Below are 22,155 nucleotides of genomic sequence, written 5' to 3'. Positions count from 1 at the left end.
GATAACAAACGCCGAAACGTCGATGCGAGAGTTTCGATTAACCGCATTCGAGGTCAGGAGCCGCGTGTTATCGGTCCACAAAAAGGCGTGCACAAAAAAGGGTCGAAAGGACACTCCTCGTACCGCAGTTTAAACGAAAACTTTGTTTTCTCACATCGATCAATTAAGCTTCGAAACTAACGCAACAAAGAGAGTGGAAGAAAGAACGAGGCAGAGAAAAGAAAAACAATGTGCTAATCGACACGGAAGTGACCGCTCGAATGGGACGGCTTCGAGAGGGAAAGAGTGCGCGGACAAGAGGGTGAGGGAGTCGGGAAGAGAGAGAGAGAGAACTCTCGACAGGCGCAAGGTCAGCCGGTGGCCTCCAACTTCCGGTGTTACGCTGCTGATGCCATATGAACAAATATGCACACACACTGACGCGCGTCGCAGAGCTACGAGATCTTTTACCACGCACGGGGAAACGAAATTTGCAGGGAACGGATCGCTTCTCACTTTTCTCTTTTCTCTCCGATATCCTCCTCTCGATAAGCATATTTTATCTCGTTTGTTTTATCGAAATTTGATAAGCTTCGATTACTTCCAACTGATTACTCGTCGTCATCGGTTGGTAAGTGCAGGAAATCAGGTTTTTTGTTGCTCTTTGCAGAAACCATCGTCTCGAATTTTCTATACGCGAAAAGGTGTAAAAAATGAATTTTTCCGAATGGTTTCTCACAGGATTCGATCCCTCGACGGAGACTCAGGTGAATTTTTGGATTTGACTGCAGCTCGATCGAGCTTGTTCTCGGAGCGATTCCGAAAAAAACGTCGTTGCGTGGGCGGGAGCCGGTTGGGGGGGCCAGCGAGAAAAGAGAATTTCTCGGGGCATAGAAACGGACTGTGAACTTTCTCTTTTTTGTTTGGTAGGCTTCGCACATGTATACGTTTAATGGATCGCGGCGGACAGAAAGAGAAATGGTGGAACGAACCTTCGAGCGTTCGACAGGAGAACCTTTGCCCCCTTGTGATCTCGCTCGCACACGAACCACCTCGCCGGGTGACGCAACGGCCCACGGAATTGTGATATTTAGCGGTTATGCAACCGAGAACGTGTGTGTAACACGTTGGTGGCGGCGGGATGGGAGCGACCGTACGAGCAGAGCGGCATCGTTGAGAAATGTTTTTGTCTCAGTTTTCAACACACTCCGGCGAAGAAACGTTCCACGAGATTTTTCTTTATTCATGTTTTTCACGATGAAAAAATGCTTTGGGCTCACGAAGACACGAATCCATCGAAACGCCAGCTCTATTATCCAGCACACGGAGGACGTGAACTTTTTTCTCCTTAAGGAGGGTGGATCGCGACGATACAATGTTGCCATGCTAAAGGATGTTAAAAATATTAAGAATTTCAAAATTATAAGAGTTTCATAAAATTTGGTAAATTTATTCTTTTAAAATATATAAAACAATATAAATTTTTTTAGATTTTTCTACCACATAACTCTCGAGTAATTGAACACTAAAGTTCACCTGTGTAAGCATAGAGTTTACATCTCGTGCATAAAAACTTCGATTTAGCGCTCAATTATTCGATAACCACGTGGTAAAAGAATTTGAAAAAAATTGTATTTGTATACTTTATGCCAAAGAATGTTATCACGAAATTTGATAAAATTCTGATTATTTTTATTTCGTGTTCCACCTTCACCTTAAGGAAGTTGAGGCATTAGAATGAAAATTATGTCATCTTGTAAAGTGAAGTGTAAAAAAAAGTCAGTTAAATTTTCAGACAGCTTAGAAGCGTCGTTGCTGAGAAAAATAAATAACAATTTTGGCCAAATAACATGTAACCTTATGGAAGTCAAGACACGTCAATTTTTTCACATTTATTAGGAGATTTGCTGAGATTATGTTGACCCTTAGTGTGCAGGTACTGGGGTCAGGTTGACCCCAAAATTTTTTTCTCACATGAATAGCATTTACAGATGAGCACCTCATAAGTAAAACCCCCAATATTAAGAAATCGTTATCCCCTCTCTAAAAGTAGGGAGCATAGCCAACTTTATACTCCAAAATAAATACACTTTTTGGAACGGTTGCAAAGTGGACTATTTTTCCCTCAAAGCATGGACCCTTGCCTGTAAAACACTGTAAGGATTTTTATCAAAACTCAAAATTTAATTTTTTACGAGAGATTCAACCGAAAAAGTGCTTTTTACGCGCACTACCAACTTTGAGCACGTTTTTGAACAACGAAATCAGATTTTTTTGGAAATCCGACTTTGCAGCCTTAAAGTTGGATCAATTCACTGCAAAAAGTGACCAAACCTTTTATTCCGAAAAGCGCATAGTTACCGAGATATTCGATGTGAAAAATGACCTGGGCTCAAAGTGACCCCATGTGCGCGAAATGTCTCGCTGTGAAGGTGTGCACACTAATGGTTAATAATAATCCGTTTTCCGTGCAGTTTTTTTCAGGCCAGGATCGTCACCGTCCGTGCTTTCGACTGTGGTTTCACCAGTTTTTCGTCTTTTTTTTTCCCAACTCTACCTTAAAGTGTATGCAACATTGCCAAACTGTAAACTGGCCTAACTTTTGAAAGGTACAGGTCATGACTTTTGGGTAAAAAAAATGAGTGTACGGCCTCAACTTATTCCTCAATCTCCGGTCTCGTTTCACCGAAGGGATCGATCGTTGAGTGCGATCAGAGCTAATGCTTATTATTAACGATCACAGTATTTATACTCTACTGTGGTCAACAGACGTAAAGCCTTAATGAAATAACAGGTTGTATAATCTGTACAGAGTGTACCGTCAAATATTTATGTCATCAAATATAGATCTCCGTTTGTTTGTATACACAAAGGTGTGCGAGGACGACGAAGCGAAGCGAAGCAAAGTTCCTCCTCCCCCGGCCCCGTAGCAGTAGATAAAAATCGTGTGTCCCGCTCCCGGGGATAAAGCCTCGCGCAATTGCGCGTGTTCGTTTCATCGGTTCATCACCACCGCGGGCGAGACACTCGAGAGACTCGTTTCCACGGACGCACGCGCACATGCAGAGGAGCGTCGAAAGGCGCGTACGAGTTCGAGGCATGACTCTGTTAATCAAGCGCGCATGGGAAAAACTGCGTCCGATCGCGTAACAAACGCTTCATTCCTTCGCGCGGCGATTGTTTCATACATTCGCAAAAGAATACGAGAAAAAAGCCGTATTTCTTGTTTCCAATGGCGCTGGCTTTATTGAAATGAGAAGAAAAAACAACAACGTACAATGCCGCAATGTCAAACCCGAGGGTGGCACCGAACCGGGAGGGGAATTCACGTCGCATTGTTGAAAATGCCGTCCGAGGGCGCTCGCACGTTCAGCCAACAATGCGAGCGCGCCCGTACGAACGGCTTCTCGCGACGAGAGGACGCGCGCCCCGCGCACGCGGCTCCCGCTCGCACATTGCAACTGCCAGACCGGAGAAATATCCTCCGTGCCCAGGGTGGGGATAATGTACCCTCGCGAAAGGCTACCTCGCACGGAGAAGGGGCCACTTTGAGGCAGGTCGAGAACGAGCATGGCCGACCGTTGCCACGGCTACGGACTAATCCCACCCACGCGAACCTGCCGGAGGCGTGGCCTACAAACCACTCGACGCCATCATGAATCCAACCGACCGTACAGTAACGCCGCCTCGCGATCGCTTTCACAAACTTCGATCCCCGACCATGCGTTGGCGGGATCGCCGACTCCCGCGCTCTCCGTCGTCTCCCCTTCTCTTGCGTTTCTTCTGTGCGCACGCTCGACATTCCTGCACTCACTTTTCGTCTCGATTCATTTTGGAAACTACGATCGAATGCGCGCCCATCATTTTCTCGTGTTCCGGACGTCCCTCGAGCTCCCTCGAGCCGTTTTTATCGCAAAGCTACTGAGATTCCGAGTACTAACATTCCTGGGACTTACCTCGTGCTGGTGACACGAGGTCCGGACGAGCCCGGCGACTGTAAACTTTTACCAAGCCCCCAAATCATTTGTCTCAAGGTTTGACTACGGTTTTCCCACGATTCCAGAGGTCTCGATGAGCCCCGACCTTTGGGAAATGATCAATTTTTTCAAGCTTCCTTGAAAATATCGTTAATTGTGAGGCTCGAATGTGCGCTCAAGCTTTGTCCGGAATGGCAAGTCCGAGAGTTGCGTGGAAGCTCGTCGGTCTGATATAAAATTCATTTGTTCACAAGCGCGATGGCCCGGGACCCGAATCTCCTTGACGACCCTGAAGTTTACAACGAAATTAACGACAAAAACAATTTGTAGAAGCACAAATATTTTTTTCATTCGTTTCGTTAGACCCCAACGCTCCAAAGCTCAGGGTGATTTTTTTATTAATAGAAAAATGGCCAGTTACTCAAAAATATAAATAATTCGATCAACGCAGACGTCGTTGCATAATAACGTACTTCCAAGAACAAGTGTCAAAATCACTACCAGGTGCGTTCATCGTCTCAAAATATTTGACGGTCAAAAACCAACGGCATCGCTCGAGGCATGGCCAGCGAGCATTCTGCCCTAATTTTTCTTCATTCCAATGTTTCCGAGATTTCAGCAGATGTGAAACGAATCAATTTCGTAAATTCGCATCTTTGATCTTCATTTCGCCAATTGTGATGAAGTTTCCGAAAAAATCTGCCTCGAATTAAATAGCTTTACGAATACTCGTCTCGTAAGATGAAATTTCGGAAATTCGGTGCTCGCAGAAATGAGAATTCTTTTAATATTCTTCATGATTACGTAACCGTAAAAGAGCAAGTTTTTCCCGAGGTTCTCCGAACCGTAGAACGACCTTAAGCTTTTATACGATTGAAAAAAAAAAAGCGAGGGGCGTCGCGGGGCAGGGCGCAAGCGAAGATTACAGCGAGATTGAGCCGAATTTACGAACGAATCGCGACAGGAGTGAAGCAGGCTCGGAGCCATAACTGCCGAGCAGAGCAGCGACAGCAGCAGCCTCTCTTCTTCCGCCTCCATCGACCGTCTCTCCGGCGCACACATCGAGAAGAAAGAGCGGTGTATAGAGAACGTTTGTGCTGCTGCTATTCGCGCGATGAAACTCGTACTCGTTGCTTCCCTACCCGCGGGTCGTTGCTCCCCATCACGACCATTCGCGCTCCGGGGCCAATGTAGGCTAGTTGGCTTAATCGTATAACCGATATGACAATTATTATTATTACTCTTTCACATTAGATTCGCCTCTCCTCCGTCTTCTCAATTTCGCCAACCACGGATCGCTGAAAAACTTATCGTATTATTTCCCTTTTATTTTTAATGCACTCGCTAATTAAAACGACGCTGAAGCTTGCAACGTTGGAGTCCAACGAAATGAACGAAAAAAACATTCGTAATTCACCAATTTTTTACGTAACGAAGTATCAGTGCAGATTGAAAAACTACGAATTGCGAATTCGACAAGAAATGAAATTGGAGAATTACTCGAATTATCGGAGGTTTTTTTTTAATCATTTCGTTGGACTCCAACGTTGCAAACTTCAGCGTCATTAATTAAAAGGCATTTTCTTTCGATCTCTTCTCAGCTTCATCAACAGAATAAGTGACTAATAATTGTGCTTTGGAATAAGCTTCCAATGTTCGAATCGAGCACGACACAGTTTCTGCTCTCTCAAGTTTTTTATGAAAATATTCCAACTTTTCGAAATTATCATCACTTTCCCCAACCAAAATTGTACAAGTTATGAAAATCTTTAAACTTTCTGCAACTTTTGAGAAATAAATGATTGTGGTAGAACTCGGCCAAATACTAGATTTTTCAAATCTCGTCAATTCTTTCATGAAATTGTACAAATTTCGATAATTTTTTCATCACAATCATACGAATGATAAAATCACCCAATTTTATTTGACACTTTTGTGCAAACTGTGGATGAGAATATCGATTCAGTCCACGCTTAAAATGGGATCGTTTGAGAATGAAAAATCTTTCTTAGCTCACCGATGCGTTCGCATTCGAAGAGTTTTCTTCAATCTAAAAAGTGCGAGTCTACAAATGACGAAGCAAATCGAACTTGGATGAAAAAAATTTTCCAGTCTCGCGCCCGGTTTTTATTGATTTCTTCACCGTCTCAGTCCCGGCCTAATGAAACGACGTCGAGGAAGGTTCATTTCCCAACGTCTCGAAGCCCCTTTTGGTTTCTTTTTCGCTCGGAGTACAAGTGACAGATGTCATTCGTATAGCTGTCCGATGAGAAAATATGAATAATCCCTCGAACGAGCTCGTCTCATTATCCTGTTTCGCGGCAGGCGAACCGGGCTGCCGCGTAGTTTCTCGCGTTTCCTGAAATATCTAATCTCATTAATAATATCAAACTGACGTACCGCCGTGCAGCGGCAGAGTTAATCCTTGAAGAATATCCGCTCCGCTCGAGATATCGCGGTTGGTAACGTCGTTCTCCGAATTTTGTGATTTTCAGTTCTTCATTGAGCCTTCGATTGAGCGAAAAAAATGATGAAATTTTCACGTCAATAAACTCGTCGTCGCATCTCTCGTTACGCATTCGAACACGCGCGAGCACACGTCCGCCATCTTGCTTCGCTGTCTGCTCTTGTTTGGATTCACATTGGGGACGCTCTCGTCGACTTTCTCATGAATAATACACGAGATCACAATTATGGACTCTCCCGATACTCGCTCGAGTGGAAGGCCTCGAATGTAAACATCGCGCGGGCTCGCCTTCCTCCTCGCAAATTAGAGCGACCTGTTTTTATTTATTTTTTTACGTATTTCCATCGTTCCCTTTCTTTTTCTTCCTTTCTTTGTTTCTCCATTTGTATCATAAAACGTTTGCGTGTCGCGAGAAAAGTTATGAATTGAATCGGTAATGAAAAATCGTTCGAGACAAACAAGCAAATTGCATACGCGCTTCGTTCAGTCTCCTTCCTCCTGTTTTTATTTTTACACATACTCGTACATCTGATTCGTATTAGCGGAAGCGACAACGGTCAGCGTAATACGAGAGGAACTGGGAACGAGAGCCGCGCGTGACTTGGCACGCACCCGCGTGTGAATCGTCAAACGCAAAATGAATTATTTATGAGAGGCTCGCCTCTTCGTGCGTCCGCGCGCGCGCGCACGCTTTTTTCCTTTCCTCGGACGTTCGAAGAACGAGAGAGACGACGAATGATTGTATTATTTCGGGCTAGGTCGTGGCCGAGGCTTACTTATGCACTATCGGAATTTCATTCTCTCCGCTTTCCCGATTTATTAACGCTCTATCGCGCGCGGATCGATGCGTTGTGAAACTCTTTTTCAGTGCAATCGATTATTCCCCTCAACGGTTATGCCGAACTTCCTTTTTATTACGAATTCGTCAATTTTTCTTTTCACTCGTGCGTCGGGTGATTGAAAATCGCCGAATCGGAAGGCCATCGAAATGGAATTTTATTTTGAGAAATCCGACAGCTCAATCGGACAGCGATGAATATCGAATTTTGGTGTATTTTCCTGAGGACTACGTCAAGTTTATAAATATTGTGAAAATTTTTGGTAAAGTTATAAAATTCGTTACCTGATGAACTTGATATTTTAGTTTAAATTAAAGTGATTTGAGCAGCATGTCGGTTTTAATTTTCCGTACAACTTTTGATTTGCTCGATCGTCCTGTTTCAAGAAAATATAAATTGGATTAAAATAAGAGGAGAATTTAGATTAATAAATGACCAACTAATTGAAGGATCTAACCGCGACAGTTAGACCAATAGCCGAAGCTTTAATGTGGTTTGCCGGTCCGTGGTTGTTTGCTTAGTAACGTCGATCATTTCGATCAGAATTCCATGAATTAAATCATTTCAAGCAAAGATTGTAAAGCGGATAACGTGAAGATAGGGAATTACGAATATTTTAATATTCGATGGTTGAATAAAATTACGAAAATTGATAGCAATCAATTTTCGGGGAGTCAACGCGGTGACTTGAAATGGATCGTTTAGTGTGGGTTATATCATTTATTTATTCATTCATTTTTCTCAACATTGAATGATTGGTTACTTATACGTGAATCACGCTTAGAAATTATTTACACAAATTATCCTTTTGTCACGAATTGAATTAAACTCATTTCAAAGTTCTCGTAATGTTCCGATTCTTGGTCTTCAATCTTCTCAAGAAAATTCCAATTATAATGAAAGGTTCTTCAAATATTCCTTATTTATCGTATAGCCTTAATTAACTCGACTGTCTTCAGCCAAAACACAAACTACACTGAAAACCTTCGTCAAGGAAAAAATCAATAGTTTTTTTCTTTCTAACATCTGATCAACAGATGACGCTGAAGTTTGCAACGTTGGAGTCCAACGAAATGGTCTAAAAAAACTCTCCGATTTTGTTCCCTCTTGAATTTGCAATTCGTAGTTTCTCAACCTGCACCGATGCTTCGTGAAATTAAAAAATGCTCAATTACAAATGTTTTTTTCGTTCATTTCGTTGGACTCGAACGTTGCAAACTTCAGCGTCGTATCAACAGCTCGCTTGTTCTGCTTTTCTTTTAGTGATAATAATAACACGATACCTATAATGATGATAAACAAGGTTCATTTTTTAATAGGAAACAATTATTGCTTCGTGGATGATTATATTGTTTTTTTATGATTTATTATTTGCAGGTTCTCGTCGAATACGACGACGTCGAGTGGCAGAGACGCGAGTGGCTGTCGCCCCACAGGGATGCTGTTTTCTCGTTTTTTCTCATCGAGAAGGGCCTCTGCTGGGCCGAAAGAACTGATCCTCGACACAACAGCCTCATGCCAATCGACCAATATAATCACGCCAATAATAATCATCACCACAGGCTCAACGGAAAATTACTCAGGGGTTCTGTCACCACTGCCAATACTGTCGCTTCGCCCGCTATCGTAAGTTTTCTCGTCTTTGCTTATTACCTTTTATTACAAGAAATACAACGAAATAAAACTTGCGAAAACGGGATTCGTTTTTATTCAAGTTACAGAACGGGCATTTCGGAAATGACTTTTGCTGTCGAATAATTTCCAAAATTTGTTCACGCGTGTTCGTGGATTTACCAAAAAGTTGTGCACGCATGTTTGAACAAAATCGGGGAATTGAATTTTGTGTTAGTGTCCTGAGCAATTGTATCAGATACGGGCAGAGAAAACTCTTTCGCCAAAATTTGATTTTTTATTTTTACCACGTTTCATCACCTTCCACCATCTTCGCAGAAAAAAGTAATCTCCGCTTCGGCTGAATTTCGATACGAAACGTCGAATGACCGGAAAAAAATTCATTGAACTTCGACTTCGGTGGCGCAATATCGAGCTCGCCAGTCGAGAAAACATTTTCGAGAAATCCTTCTCGAATCAATTTATCATTTTGATAATTCTTTGTTAAAAAGAAAAATTTCACGAAAAAAACTAAAACCATTCTTCACATTAATTGCCTCCTGAAAGTAGCAGGGGAAATTGGGTAAATTCCGACCGCCATAAATTTACAAAATAAATTTATCGCGTATTTTACTCTTTGATATCTTGTTTACGATTCTCGATTTAAATTTTAACTGATAGATAAAAATAATTGCTAGATACTTAGCTAAAAACAACACTCGGTAAATTCGGATTTACCCCGGACCTCCGGGGTTACTCCCGACGGCCCTTGGGGTAAATCTAGATTGCACTAGAAATTGCTACACGTGTCGCAAAAACATTCTCGACTCGTATTTTTGCTTGTGCAATCACGAGAGTCCACATTTCACACTCGATTTACACAATCCAGTCTTCGGATGGCGAATCTTCATATTTTTCAAAAAAAAAATAACTTTTTTCTTTTCACATCGTCTACTGCTTCATTTGTGCACTCGATGTCATACGTTGGTGTTTTCTTTCATATGTTTTTACGAGGTACCTGAAATTTGAAAAAAACAATCAATTGATATGGAATAGGAGCAGAATGTTCGGAATTACTACAAACTGCGAAATTTTACGAGTTAATTAACAGATAAAAAACTGTGGGGACAGCCAAAGTTGGAAATGCGTTGATGATACTCATAAAGAACTGGGATATTGAATTTATTTTCTCAACAATATTGAAACCGTTTATCCTGTAGTTTGATCAATTCATTTTATAGGCAAAAATTACATTAAAATGTACGAAATTTTACAATTGGTCCTACCTCGACGAAAATACATCAATTCACGCCTCGAACAATATTAAACATCGATAGGACTATGGCATGAGTTCAAGTGCGTGAAAAAGCGGGGCTTTCGGAATATAAAGATATATTGCGGTGTCCATATTTACCCCACTTTTCCCTAAGTATCTAAGAAAACAGTATTCTGACGAAAAATACGAACGTGTAAAGTTCGAGATTCCATTTATTCTCATGTCCAATCACATTTTTCCGCTTTTTATATGCTTTCTCGAATAATATAAACATCAACTTAAATTTCAATTAGAATAAAATAATCGACGAAGAGGAAAATGTTCGGTGCTTAAAGTTTAGGTAGAAAATCGATCATTCGACTCGCGATTTTCCACCACTTTTACGTAGATTCCGACACTTTCTCAATTTTCATAAATTTCGCGCTCATATTGAAGGCGAAAAAAAATGTTGAAGGAGAAAATCGTGGATGCTAAAAGCCTCGGTAAGACTTCGATTATTTGACCCGATTGTTCGAAAGAGAAAAAAAAACACAAGCACAATCCCCATGACACAACAGCGCGGAGAATCAGTGGGCGAAATAGCTCGAGAAAATAAATTCCGAGTCCGTAGGCAGGATGCGGTAATGTGAGAGAGTTTTGCTATTACTCGGTATATTTATGCGATCCTATATATGTAGATAACGTGCTCGCACTCGGCTACTCGGACTTGTACGTCCCTATCGCAGCGTTCCCATCTCTTCTCCTCTCCTTTTTCCCCTACGCATATTCCAGACGAGACCGATTCCCTTGAAAAAAAAATCAATAATTACACGTGTAAATCTAATCAGTTTCATCGATTGTTATAATGAAAAATCGTGCCTTTTTATCGGATTCAAGGAGCCGCGTTATCATTCGATCGTTGACAATGTCAGGGGACACAAAATCCCTTCGCAATTGACGTCGAAAGATTCCATTCATTGGTTTACAACCTTCGAAATGGATTTACGCGTTATGAAATAGAAAATAGGAATCCGCTCATCGATCTCAATTCATTCGGTTGAAATTTGGTAGTTATCCAACTACTTTTTTGTTGCGTAGCAAAAAGCGTGGTTTTCTTACTTGGATCATGCATTTTTTTTTGTAAATTATAACCAACCGAATTGCCCAAGGTCAATGCTCGCTTTCGAACAACTAATATTGTTCATCATGTTCTTACGCATACTAATTACGCAATAACGTCAATAAATATTGCGTCAATTATTCGAATATCGGTGATCGAATCGACTGAACGCGGTAAAAAAATCAATTAATTTCAAATGATATTTGGCAGAAATCATAAAAATCATTTCGGAAAAATGTCGTCGCGCGTATTCAATTGAAATTTTAGCACGAGGGAAACGAAACGTGCGCGTAAATACGAAACGATCCTATTTGAAAAAGAAAAAAAACTGTAATCCCGAACGAAGTTTTGGTCTCGCTCAAGGTCACGGTGACCCGGAATCGAAGGTCAACGGTCGATCGGTACCCCAAAAACCCATTTTTCTGTACTTTTATTCGGATATCATGCCTTCAATGATGAAACGGTGACTTTTAAATCGCCCTGTATGGAGGAGCGTCGTGAATGTGCACATGATTTCTGCACGATTCCGGGTACCGTTAGTACAGCTTTGTAGACTCCCGACGGTCATACGTGCCAACAACGATTCGCTCCTCTGACGAGCACTTACTTCGGGCTCCGAGTCTCGCTCGTTCGGCTCCATCCTCGTGATATCGTGCTCTTCTTCCTTCCCTCCTTCTTACATACTTCTCTCTATCTCTCTCTCCCTCAACTAGTTCGCAAAGCTGTTGCGAGTGCGCCAGAATATAATGTAGGTTAACTATACGAACTGGCGTTACGTTCTCGAGCTGATTGTTTCTTCATTTTTTTCCCTCTCCCCCTATATTTCTTTTCTCCTTTCCATTTGCGCTTACCATCCGACTCTTAATCTATCTCATAAATACGGACATATGCTCCAGCCTAATTACACCCAAGTGTTATTAATGACCAAATAATTACGCGGATGTAAAATACGTTTTATTCGCGATCGTACCGTTTGGCAAAAGACGTAATAATATTTTATTTCGATTATACCAAATTTCATTTCGTTCGAAACAGACGCAAACTCCAAATGTATTTTTCTTTTCGAGACATTCAAAGTTTCTTATTCACACAATCGTAGATAACATTTTGCTCGTGATGTTGAAGTCTGCAGCGTTCGAGTCCAACGAAATTATGTAAAAAAAACTCTCCAACAATTTCGTGAAATAAAAAGTTTGGGAATTACAAATGTTTTTTTCTCTTTTGAAAACTTTAAATTAGCAATAGATGATGGATTTATATATTATTTTATTAGTACGAAAGTCCATGATTTTTCAAGTGTGTGTCGTCATGATTTATGGAGTATAATTTATTGTGAAGTTTTTTAATGTCACTCGATTTGACTCACATCGTCCAATCTGTCATACTCCTAATGCATATGGCAACGCTGTCTCGTTTGCTTATCATTTACCATCGCTTTGGGCGAGGAGGTTTGGGTGGTGATCAAATGTTGGAATGACTAAAATTTCGAGTTTATAAACTTCGAATGATAATATGGAGACAGATAGATTCGACTAGAGCTTTGAATACCGAAAATAAATAAAGCAGAAACACTGCAAAGTTCGAAGCACGTTTACATCGCAAATAGAATGTAACAATCGCCCATAGGACGATGACTAAAATATCGATTTTTCGAAAATTCGACTATCACTCTTTCGATTCATAAACTACTACGGTCAGCGATACTGTGAAAATTCACAATTTTGAAAATATAATAACGAAAGACCAAATATAACTGAGGTTGAAATACTGAAACACCAAAAAGTCGAGAGCAGTCAAAATAGCGAAACGTTAGAAAGTCGATCGATCAAAATAAAGAAATGCAGTGGAGCTCCAAATACACGCGTCTCACTCACTCACTTACTTAGACCGGTGATCTCCAATTTTAAACATCGCCATTTTGACTTTCGCCTTTTCGAGTTATCGCTATTCCGCATATCTAAGTTTTATAGGCTCGAAAAATTTACTTTCGATTTTTTGCTACTCCATATTCTGGTCTGTCTGTAAAACAATTACTCTCCATTTTGTATTCGAAAATATGAACTTTTGACATTCGGATGGTCTGTTAAAATTGCATTCGAAATGAAAACTATTGAAATATATATTTTCGGGTAAACACGAATTCAAAGATGGAATTTTTGATTAAACGCGCAATCTGCTGAATAGTCGATCGGTAATAAGAATTTCGAATAACTTATTTTTCTCCAAACTGATATCGCAACTTTAAAAATTTCGAAATATCGACCGTTCTACAATTCAGTTATTCGACATATTGAACCTGTTTCTCCAATTCTTCTATTCTACTTTTCTCAATTCTACCCTCAATTCTACTATTAAATAAAAACAGTTTGACAGTTCACATATTCGAATCCGTTCCGTGTTATTCAAGGTTATGCGGCGTTGCTACTTCTACGCAGCCAGACCAGAAATCGACGACACACCACATAATTGCTCGACTAAATCGAAGATTTTTATTCTAATTTTTCGGCAAACCTCTTTTTTTTATTCAAAAATGATCCTTATCATTTTTTTAACATTTGAGATTTTTTTTAAACATATCTAACCGAAGCGGGAATTATGAATCCATTAGCTCACAAAAAGTTCTCCGAATGCTGCTGAAATGCGGTCTTGTTGTCAGAGACGATAAAATAACACTATGTTGAAAAACAACGCTACTCCGAGAACAAACTTCATTTTTCGTTGTAATATTTCAGTTTCATTGAATTGTTATTTCATTTCTATTACATTCAATCAATTTTTTTGGTTAAATTTTTTTGTAACATTATTTTTATTTGATTTTCATGCTTATTTACATATTTCAATTGAATTTGATCTTGTATCGTGTATTTTTCATTTTTTTCTTTCATTTTATTCCATTTTATGGATTTTTATACTCGAATTGAGAAAAATCGAGGGATTGGAAATCAATTTTACCTTTTACTCTATTCTCCACCGTATTTTATTTTATTCGATTTTCAGTGCCTACATTTTATGATTATTTTTATTATATTTTCGTTCAATTTTTAGTCACAGTTGATTAAAATGAAAATTTTCTTTCAATAACTTCATCATTTTTGTTATATTTTATTGGTTTTTCATTCGAATTGAGAAAGAAGGGTTCGCAAAGGGGGGGGGGGGGGACTTAGGGTCGAAGATCGATCGTTGGATGTTTCACGACGTAATGTGTGAAACGCGCGCTGGCGAGGTGAAGCAAATTTAATTTTTTTATGTTTCTCTCTCTCTCTCTCCCTCTTTGTGTTGCTTTTTCTCTTATTTCATCTTTTTCTTCGTACCTGAGATAACCGGTTATCTTACGGTCGCGCGGCCACCATGCCACGATTAATTACCAGCAGTCTCTCGCTATAGCGTGTACGATCGTTACGATCTACGAGGCATCAAACGCGATGCGGGCTCGTAGGCCGTAACAGGAAACGCCGCGGTTTGAATGCGAAATAGTACATACGTGTACGTGTCCCGTGCTGGTATCTCTATATCGTCACACGTACATGTGCATATTTGCGCACCTATATTTATACGCATCAAGTATGCATTTGTGTACCGGTATATCGGATAGATTAGCTCTCGTGTCTGAAAGCCACCGAGTCCCCAATCACTCGGCGCATAGCAACTCCATACTTATTCAAACTGCTTTCACGTACGCACGTCCGAGAAGCTCCGTGATCTCTGGAGATTATTCAATTCTAATGATTCAATCCTACCATTTTTTCGTCTTATTTATATTACGAAGCGATTGGAAGGCTTCAAAAAATACATTTTTTTTTGGCTCATTCTCTTTTATTTTTGGGACACGGAGAACTCGATCGCGGAATAATTCAATTTATAATTTTTCTCCATTCTCGCATTAACGATTATATTTTTGTGGCCGATCGTATAAAAATTATTGTAAAAAACAATTTCCTCTCGGGATTTCATTGAAAAGGGTTCGACAAATTTAATAATGATAAGCATAGAGAAATAAAAAGAACAGATAGCAAACTCGATGTACAATAGAGCGTGTAAAGAAATAATTGAAAATGAAGAAAAACCTCACGACGCTGAAGTTTCCAACGTTGGAGTCCAACGAAATGAACGAAAACAAAATGATACATCCATCAGTTTTTTATTTCACGAATCATAATTGTGTAGATTGAAAAACTACGAAGTATAAATTCGGCAGGAAATAAATTGGAGAATTGCTGGAATTATTGAACAATTTTTTAGATCATTTCGTTGGACTCCAACGTTGGAAACTTCAGCATCATAAAACCTCGGAAGCACTGGGAGGCGAAAAATATTTAAGGAAAAGATAAAGAAATGTGGGCGAAAAATACATAGAAGTGTGGACAAAAGAGACTGAAGATGGCATGGACGTGTATCAGGGAAGAATTGATAAAGACGCTAAAAGGAAAAATTAATGTGCAATTATGTCAGTTTTTAGAGAAATACACGGATAAACTTTTATAGCAAAAATTACTATGTTTTTATAGTAACGTAACAAATAATTCAAAAGTTTGGGGAACCATTACCACAGTCCATCGTAAATAACGCGCTGTACTATGTCAAAAACGAACATCGATCGAATTTTTATTAAAAACATAGTAAATAATAAAATGATTTGATGCATGAAAATTTAGGAGACAACATCGCAATTGTTTCTCTGTGCATAGTTTCGTATTTTCCCTTTTACCGCACTGAATTTTGCTCAATAACATAGCAAAATTCATGCGCCCACCAATTATATGAGGCGTTGCGAGTACAAAGTGGCACATAGTAAAATTTCGAGCAATCGTTTCGCTCATAAGCGGACTTTGTCAAGTAAAGCTTTGTCGAAAAGAAAATTTACTTCTTTTCCGACGGGGCGACTCAACAATACAAAAATTTTCGACATTTCGCCAATTTGTCCAGTCCAATTCACCGATTTTTAACTCTTCACCAAAGACACGAGTTAAATTCAGATATCGATACATCGTTCGATGTAAGAATGTCACAGACCTAAATTTTTCCTGTCGTACATAGTAAAATTTGAGAGAAGTGCTTTCGGCATCAAAATTACTATGCACTTTGGTGAAATGTAATAGAATGGCGATATAGAACAGCGCTGCTACAAAACGTAGTAAATTTTTCTGTGTATTCATCCGAAATATTCGTATAAAAGTATCTCCGCGTAGAAGTAATATTGTAGAAAAAAATGTAGAAAAGGCGAGAAGGAATTATAATTATTAAGAAAAATGTAAAAACAACGTAAATTCTGTAAAAGGCCGCAAAGCTCGTGCAAATAAAACTCATTACTACTACTAATTTCCTTTCTATTATAATCGTTTTTCCATATAGATTTTCCAACTCGTTTAGACTTTTGCGAGTGCGGTCTCGAATTTATTTGAATCGAGTTATTTCAATGGCACTAACTTCGGAGTAGTTTCAACGATAGTAAAATTTGAACAGTTAAATGAACTTTCTGAATGATTCGCGCAGGGGTTCCGGTGTTGAAACTACTCGATTTCGGAACTAGTCGATTCTCAGGCTCATTCGAACGTTCGTTCACGCGGGGATGACCAATCTTTAAATTTTAATAATCGCGACTATAAATTACTGGAGTTCATTAATTTAATAAGATCTCTCCACCGCACAATCAAACTTTAAGCACCCGATGACGATTGATTCAGAAAATGTATTTATTTAAATATCTTTATGAATTTCAGTCTTTTTATCCGCTGGTTGCCCGCGCCGAGTTGAACGAGGAGGCGATGCCTGTTGAATTTATGCAGGATCGGAAGCTCGAGTTTCTCGATTACTCGAAGCTAAAACCGTTTGCGGTGAGTAAACGTCATTATTTAACATTTGCTGACTGTTTATCGTGTAACTTACTCAAAGCTCGGTGTTACGAATCGTAATGAAAATACTCGAGATAAGGGCGCCTCTGATCGATGAAAGGGAAGATGAAATATTTCGCCTGAAATTCTCTCGACTCAAGCGATTCTACCGACTTTTATAACTCCCCAAAGAAGGTTGCGTCATTTGCTAAAGTTCAAGGTACAAACTTGTGCCGTTTCCTCAGTCCGTGCGTTTGCACGTTCTTCGGCTGTGTTTTACAACATTGTTTTACCAATAGAAACGGGAACGTTGCTTTTTCCCTTTATGTTCCGGGAGGAGACGAGACTGCCTCGCGTGCTCCAACTTTAACTCTCTTTCTCTTCGGCCCGTGAATTGTTTCCAAGTAATTAAACTGCCGGAACTTTCGCCGTTAAAACTTTGTACGAACACACACGCGCGCATTCGCACCAGACGCAGAGAGAGAGAGAGAGAGAGAGATTAAATTTGAGCGACGAATGCTGTCAGCCAACCGTCCAAGTTCGACCGACGCGCTTTGTTCCTTTATCACAGCACTCGTGCGAGCTTACCCAACGATAAATAGACCGATTCGTAGTCCATAACAAACTGCTACTCTCCCGTAGCACGAGCTTTTCTAAGCCGAAGAATATTTTATCTCCCCTGAAGAATTTCAAGACACAAACATCTTCCTCCTTAAAAATTCCATCGTCGATCGTAAGGGCTTACCATTTCGAGATAAATTCCGCCGCTCAACCATTTTCGTTCCGTCTACATTCCAACATTTCGTTGAAACAATAGATTTTCCGAATTTCCGAATTCGCCGAATAGAATAAAACGACGAAAATTTATCGACTTTTTAATCTTGTTGAAGAAAAATAAGAATAAATCGATGACTCGAGACGTTTCATCGACTGTTTATCCCCCGACCCTTGACCCCGAAGTTTTAGGAAGCCTGCGAATAGTTTAATTTGGATTCGCGCATCGCTCGAATCCCGAATCTTTGACACTTGCCTCGTCTTTGTCCTCGCAGCCCCGAGAGAGCCTGAATTCTCGTATTTTCTCTCGCTCTCTTCACACTTGAGTAACTCGCAGCTGCTGCACTTTTGGCGACATGCAAATACCCAGCACACACGTGCGAAAACTCCCGGACCCCTCGACCAAGATTTCGCACACTTTTTAACCATTTTGTATTCTGGAGTTTGGCCAGAAAGTGCTCCGCTTTTAGAGAAATCGTCAGAGGCGCCGATGTATCAGCACGTTCGTTTCCACTCTGCAACGGAGCGTCGTATCCGCGGACCCGCTTTTCCATCGGTTCTAATTCGCTGTTCAAAGACCACACCGAATTATCGTGGCAATTTCGATTCGAAAGTATTTTCATTCGAAATCAAGTTCACGAGCCCTCCGCGCGAAGAGATTCAATATATCGAATGAAACAAAAGAGATGGAATTTAAATCTAGCGCAAATTTGTGATTAAAAAAAGAAACAAGAGATCATCTGAAGACTGGAAAATACGAAAAAACTGTGAAAAAGCATGAAATTTAGTGCGGTACGACTACATCGAAATAAAAATATCATTGAATTTTTCCCCCCTCAGGATTGGGACCTGACCAAGGGTTCGATGCCGTGGGGCAGCGCGGTCAGACGATGGGCAGAGATGCAGGATGGCCAGAGAATACTTTTGACGACACCGAGCATCCTCGTTGGCTTCAGAGTCGAAGTATATCGAGCCGAGGGCACAACTCAATGGTATACAGCTGTGATCGTAGGTTACAACGAGGCCACGAAGGTGCGTCGTGAACGATAAAAGTTCAAAAAATATGACGAACCAATAGAAATGTTTAAACTCGCATTAATTTGCGTTTCGTTGACTCGCTGTTCGCAGGATTTGACGGTAACCGATGATACGGTTTTGGAGGATCACAACGAGGATCCTGGCCTCGTTCAAATGCGTCTGATCGGTGACGGAGGTCAGTTTTTCCATCATCATTCTCGCGTTACTTTGCTGTTTATTGACAAATTTATTCATCCACTCAAGAATGTTACCGGTTGAAAAAAAATCGTTACCCCTTTTTTCACCCTTTCCTTTCTGTCAATATCGTTACAGTCGTCGAGAGCATAATGAGGGGTGAGGTGGTTGGAACGACTCCCCGAAGATCGAGGTCGTCGACCGGATTAATGACACACGCCATCGTCGTGGTAAGTAAACGCGACGAACTTCAGTCCTCTGTCATTAAAAAACGAACGTTTTCGAGGCGTTTTTATGAGCTCGGAAAGATGATAAAGTGAAAGAGAAACTATCGTGTTACGAAATGACGCAGGAATTTAGTAACGAGAGTCCGACGTTTGCGCGCATCGTTCGCGATCAAACTTTGCTTTCCGGGCGTCGAGAGCCATGCCGACGACGAACATGGAGCTTCCCCTTTAAATCCGAGTAATCGATAGGGCATATCCGCGTCTCTCGATTTCTTCCTCCCCTCCAGCCCCTCCTCCTACCGCGCGCCTTTTACTCCGATTCATCGTTCATGTCCGCACTCGCGTGTTCGATCCACCGAAATTCGCATTGCTCTCGAAATAGAAAACGAACGTTCGTCATTCATTCCTCGCACACGTATTTCCTCCCGAACTTTTTATTCTCCTTTCTCTTCGTCGTTTTCGTGCTATCGAAGCTCCGTGCTGCCAGTGATGGAAATTCTTTTTTGTTTTTCCCGAGTTTCACGTCGAATAAGAACTACACTCCGGCTAGAACGAAGTCGACCCTGTATTTTCGATTGGATAATCCACTCTGTATGGATTGTTGTTGATTTTTCTACTCACAAGTAATTTCACTTGTCATCGTGACACTGAAACTTTCAATTCCTCGAACATTTCCGACCTTTTCAATCTTTCGCCCTCTTCTATTTTCTCTGCTCGATTCGTTATTCAACTCCTCATGAGATCCGACACTCGTTGGGTTGCTTGTCCATCAAGCTTGCCGTTTCACCTGCTATTATTGATCGGTTTTGTACGAAAAAGAGGTTCGAATTATTCGTTCGGAAATGTAAAATTCTTTTTCGAACGACAGAGAAACTGTGCGCACTGACAAATAAATGTGTTGGCTAAAACGAATTCTGGTCCTTTCGACCAAAATAGACAACTCGGTACGGGCAACAAAATATTCCTCGGGTAAGATTCAGCCTTCTGTTAATGCGCGAATATAGGAGAAAATGTAGGAAAATTGTCCTCATTCTGGACGACGCTGAAGTTTGCAACGTTCGAGTCCAACGATTTAATTGGCCAATTATTTATTTCACGCTTCATTGGTGCGTAGACTGAGAATCTACGAGTTGCAAATTAGGCAAGTAACAGAATTGGATAATAACTGGAATTGTTGGAGAGTTTTTTCAGATTATTTGCAAATTAAACAATCAAATTTCATTTATATTTTGTTGGATTAGTCAAATGTGCGGATGGAAATAAAAATATTCGTTGGAACCACCAAGTTTTCGTTCATTACGATGAATTCAGTTGAATAAACTCTCCTTCAGCGTGGAGAACCATTCAAGTCTCGCGAATTCGTCGGGATTCGCGCGTTTATTATGGAATATCTTTGGACGACACGCTTCGCTCCCCTCACGTATTTATGACACGTAAACAGTACGCGGCGCTTTGAGAAATTGCCTGTTGAACGTAAATATCGGCCACCGCCGTTCTTCCTCCGGTGGGGGCTACGAAGTTTAGGTCTTGGATCATTGCCAGCCACTCCAGACTCTCAAGTTCATCCACAGGATCGACCAAACCCCCGAATCGAGAAGGAGAAAGCGAGCTACGAGTTATAAACTTGTATCGATGTTGAAATCACTGCCTCGAACTTCACTGCAGTTTCAAATTTTAATGCTCGCTCTTGCCGCTGTCAGTACCTTCAGTTTATTTCAACACGTTTTCAAAATTCATCATTTTCAATGTGAAACTTCTTTTGAGAAAATTCATTTGTCAATTTGTTGATTCAACAGAAAGTACGAATATCCAAATTTTCATAATTGCGGTATTTTTTCGACTTTTTCAACGTTTTTCCAATTCACTGCCGCGGATAAATTGCTTGTCAAATATTATTATAAAACTTTGTGGAAGAAAAATTTGCGAGTTTCGAGCCACCGAGCGCCTCTCTGCCAAGACACCGATAAACGAAGGAATGTTTATCGTCGCTACCGCGGAAAAAGGGACGACGAAAAATGAAAGAGAATCGATCGAGCAGCGCGATCGATAGTACCGAAAAAATAATAAATCTCGACGATAAAGTTTTAAGATTTATCTCAAAAATTGGCATTTGACGGAGGAAATATCGGCGTCGAGACTTTGATATAAATATAGAAAATCGATGTCTATCCCTCGCTTATCTCGGTGGAAACAAACTCGTCATTCTTATCAGCGGTTATCTCGTGAGCGCTGCTCGTAAAGATAAGACGACAAATCAGAGCTGCGGGTTTTTAGCCCGAAGAAAAGAGAAATAAAAACATTTTGTGTCGTCCAATTGCAATCGGGATGTTGACCGAGTCCGCCACTTTTATTGGAGAACGTCGTTCGAGAAAAAAGCGTCTTGGATAAATCTCGTAACTGGGCCATAAAAACGCGAAAACGAGTCCGTTCTCTGCTTGAATCCTGAATAAATGATGAATTATTCGTTCGGATACGAGCTTATGCATAATCGTAAGAATCGTCGATGCGATCGGACGAAGCGGTCGGAGCTTGAGAAGAAAAAAAATGTGGTGAAAAGTATCGAAAAAGGACGAGATAACCGTTGGCTCGGTCGGCTCAGGCAAAATCTCGTAATTTTTCCATTTCCCCGGCTCGTTTTGCCCCACCGATTTTTCTCGTTGCCCGGGATGTGACGGAGGGATCCTCTGCAAAATTAATTCGAATCGCGATGCCTGCTCCGCGTCCTCGGCCAGTGAAAACATGCAAGATTCCGGAGGTAAACAAATCTCCGAGGAAAGAAGCGACGAAGGGCGTGTGCGTTGGTCGGAGGGATGAGGAAAGCGAAAGGGAAACTTGGTCGAGGGGACGAGAGAAAATCTCGTGTACG

At 40.7% G+C, this 22,155-nt stretch overlaps 1 protein-coding gene across 3 annotated transcripts in view; it reads left to right on the top strand.

Annotated features, from left to right (window-relative positions):
• The window catches only part of Kdm3 (Lysine demethylase 3), a 165,990-nt gene that overhangs the window by 29,884 nt on the left and 113,951 nt on the right, over positions 1-22,155 (top strand). For all 3 annotated transcript variants that reach the window (XM_043415470.1, XM_043415469.1, XM_043415468.1), the window contains exons 2-6: positions 8,640-8,888; positions 16,966-17,079; positions 18,691-18,882; positions 18,979-19,063; positions 19,201-19,292. In XM_043415470.1, coding sequence (XP_043271405.1) covers positions 8,640-8,888; positions 16,966-17,079; positions 18,691-18,882; positions 18,979-19,063; positions 19,201-19,292 — 732 coding nt within the window. The remainder of the gene's footprint in view (positions 1-8,639; positions 8,889-16,965; positions 17,080-18,690; positions 18,883-18,978; positions 19,064-19,200; positions 19,293-22,155) is intronic.

This window comes from Venturia canescens, chromosome 3, assembly GCF_019457755.1.
Source record: "Venturia canescens isolate UGA chromosome 3, ASM1945775v1, whole genome shotgun sequence".
NCBI lineage: Eukaryota > Metazoa > Arthropoda > Insecta > Hymenoptera > Ichneumonidae > Venturia > Venturia canescens.
Note: the sequence above shows the minus strand (reverse complement) of the source record. Positions and strands in the feature narration are given on the sequence as shown.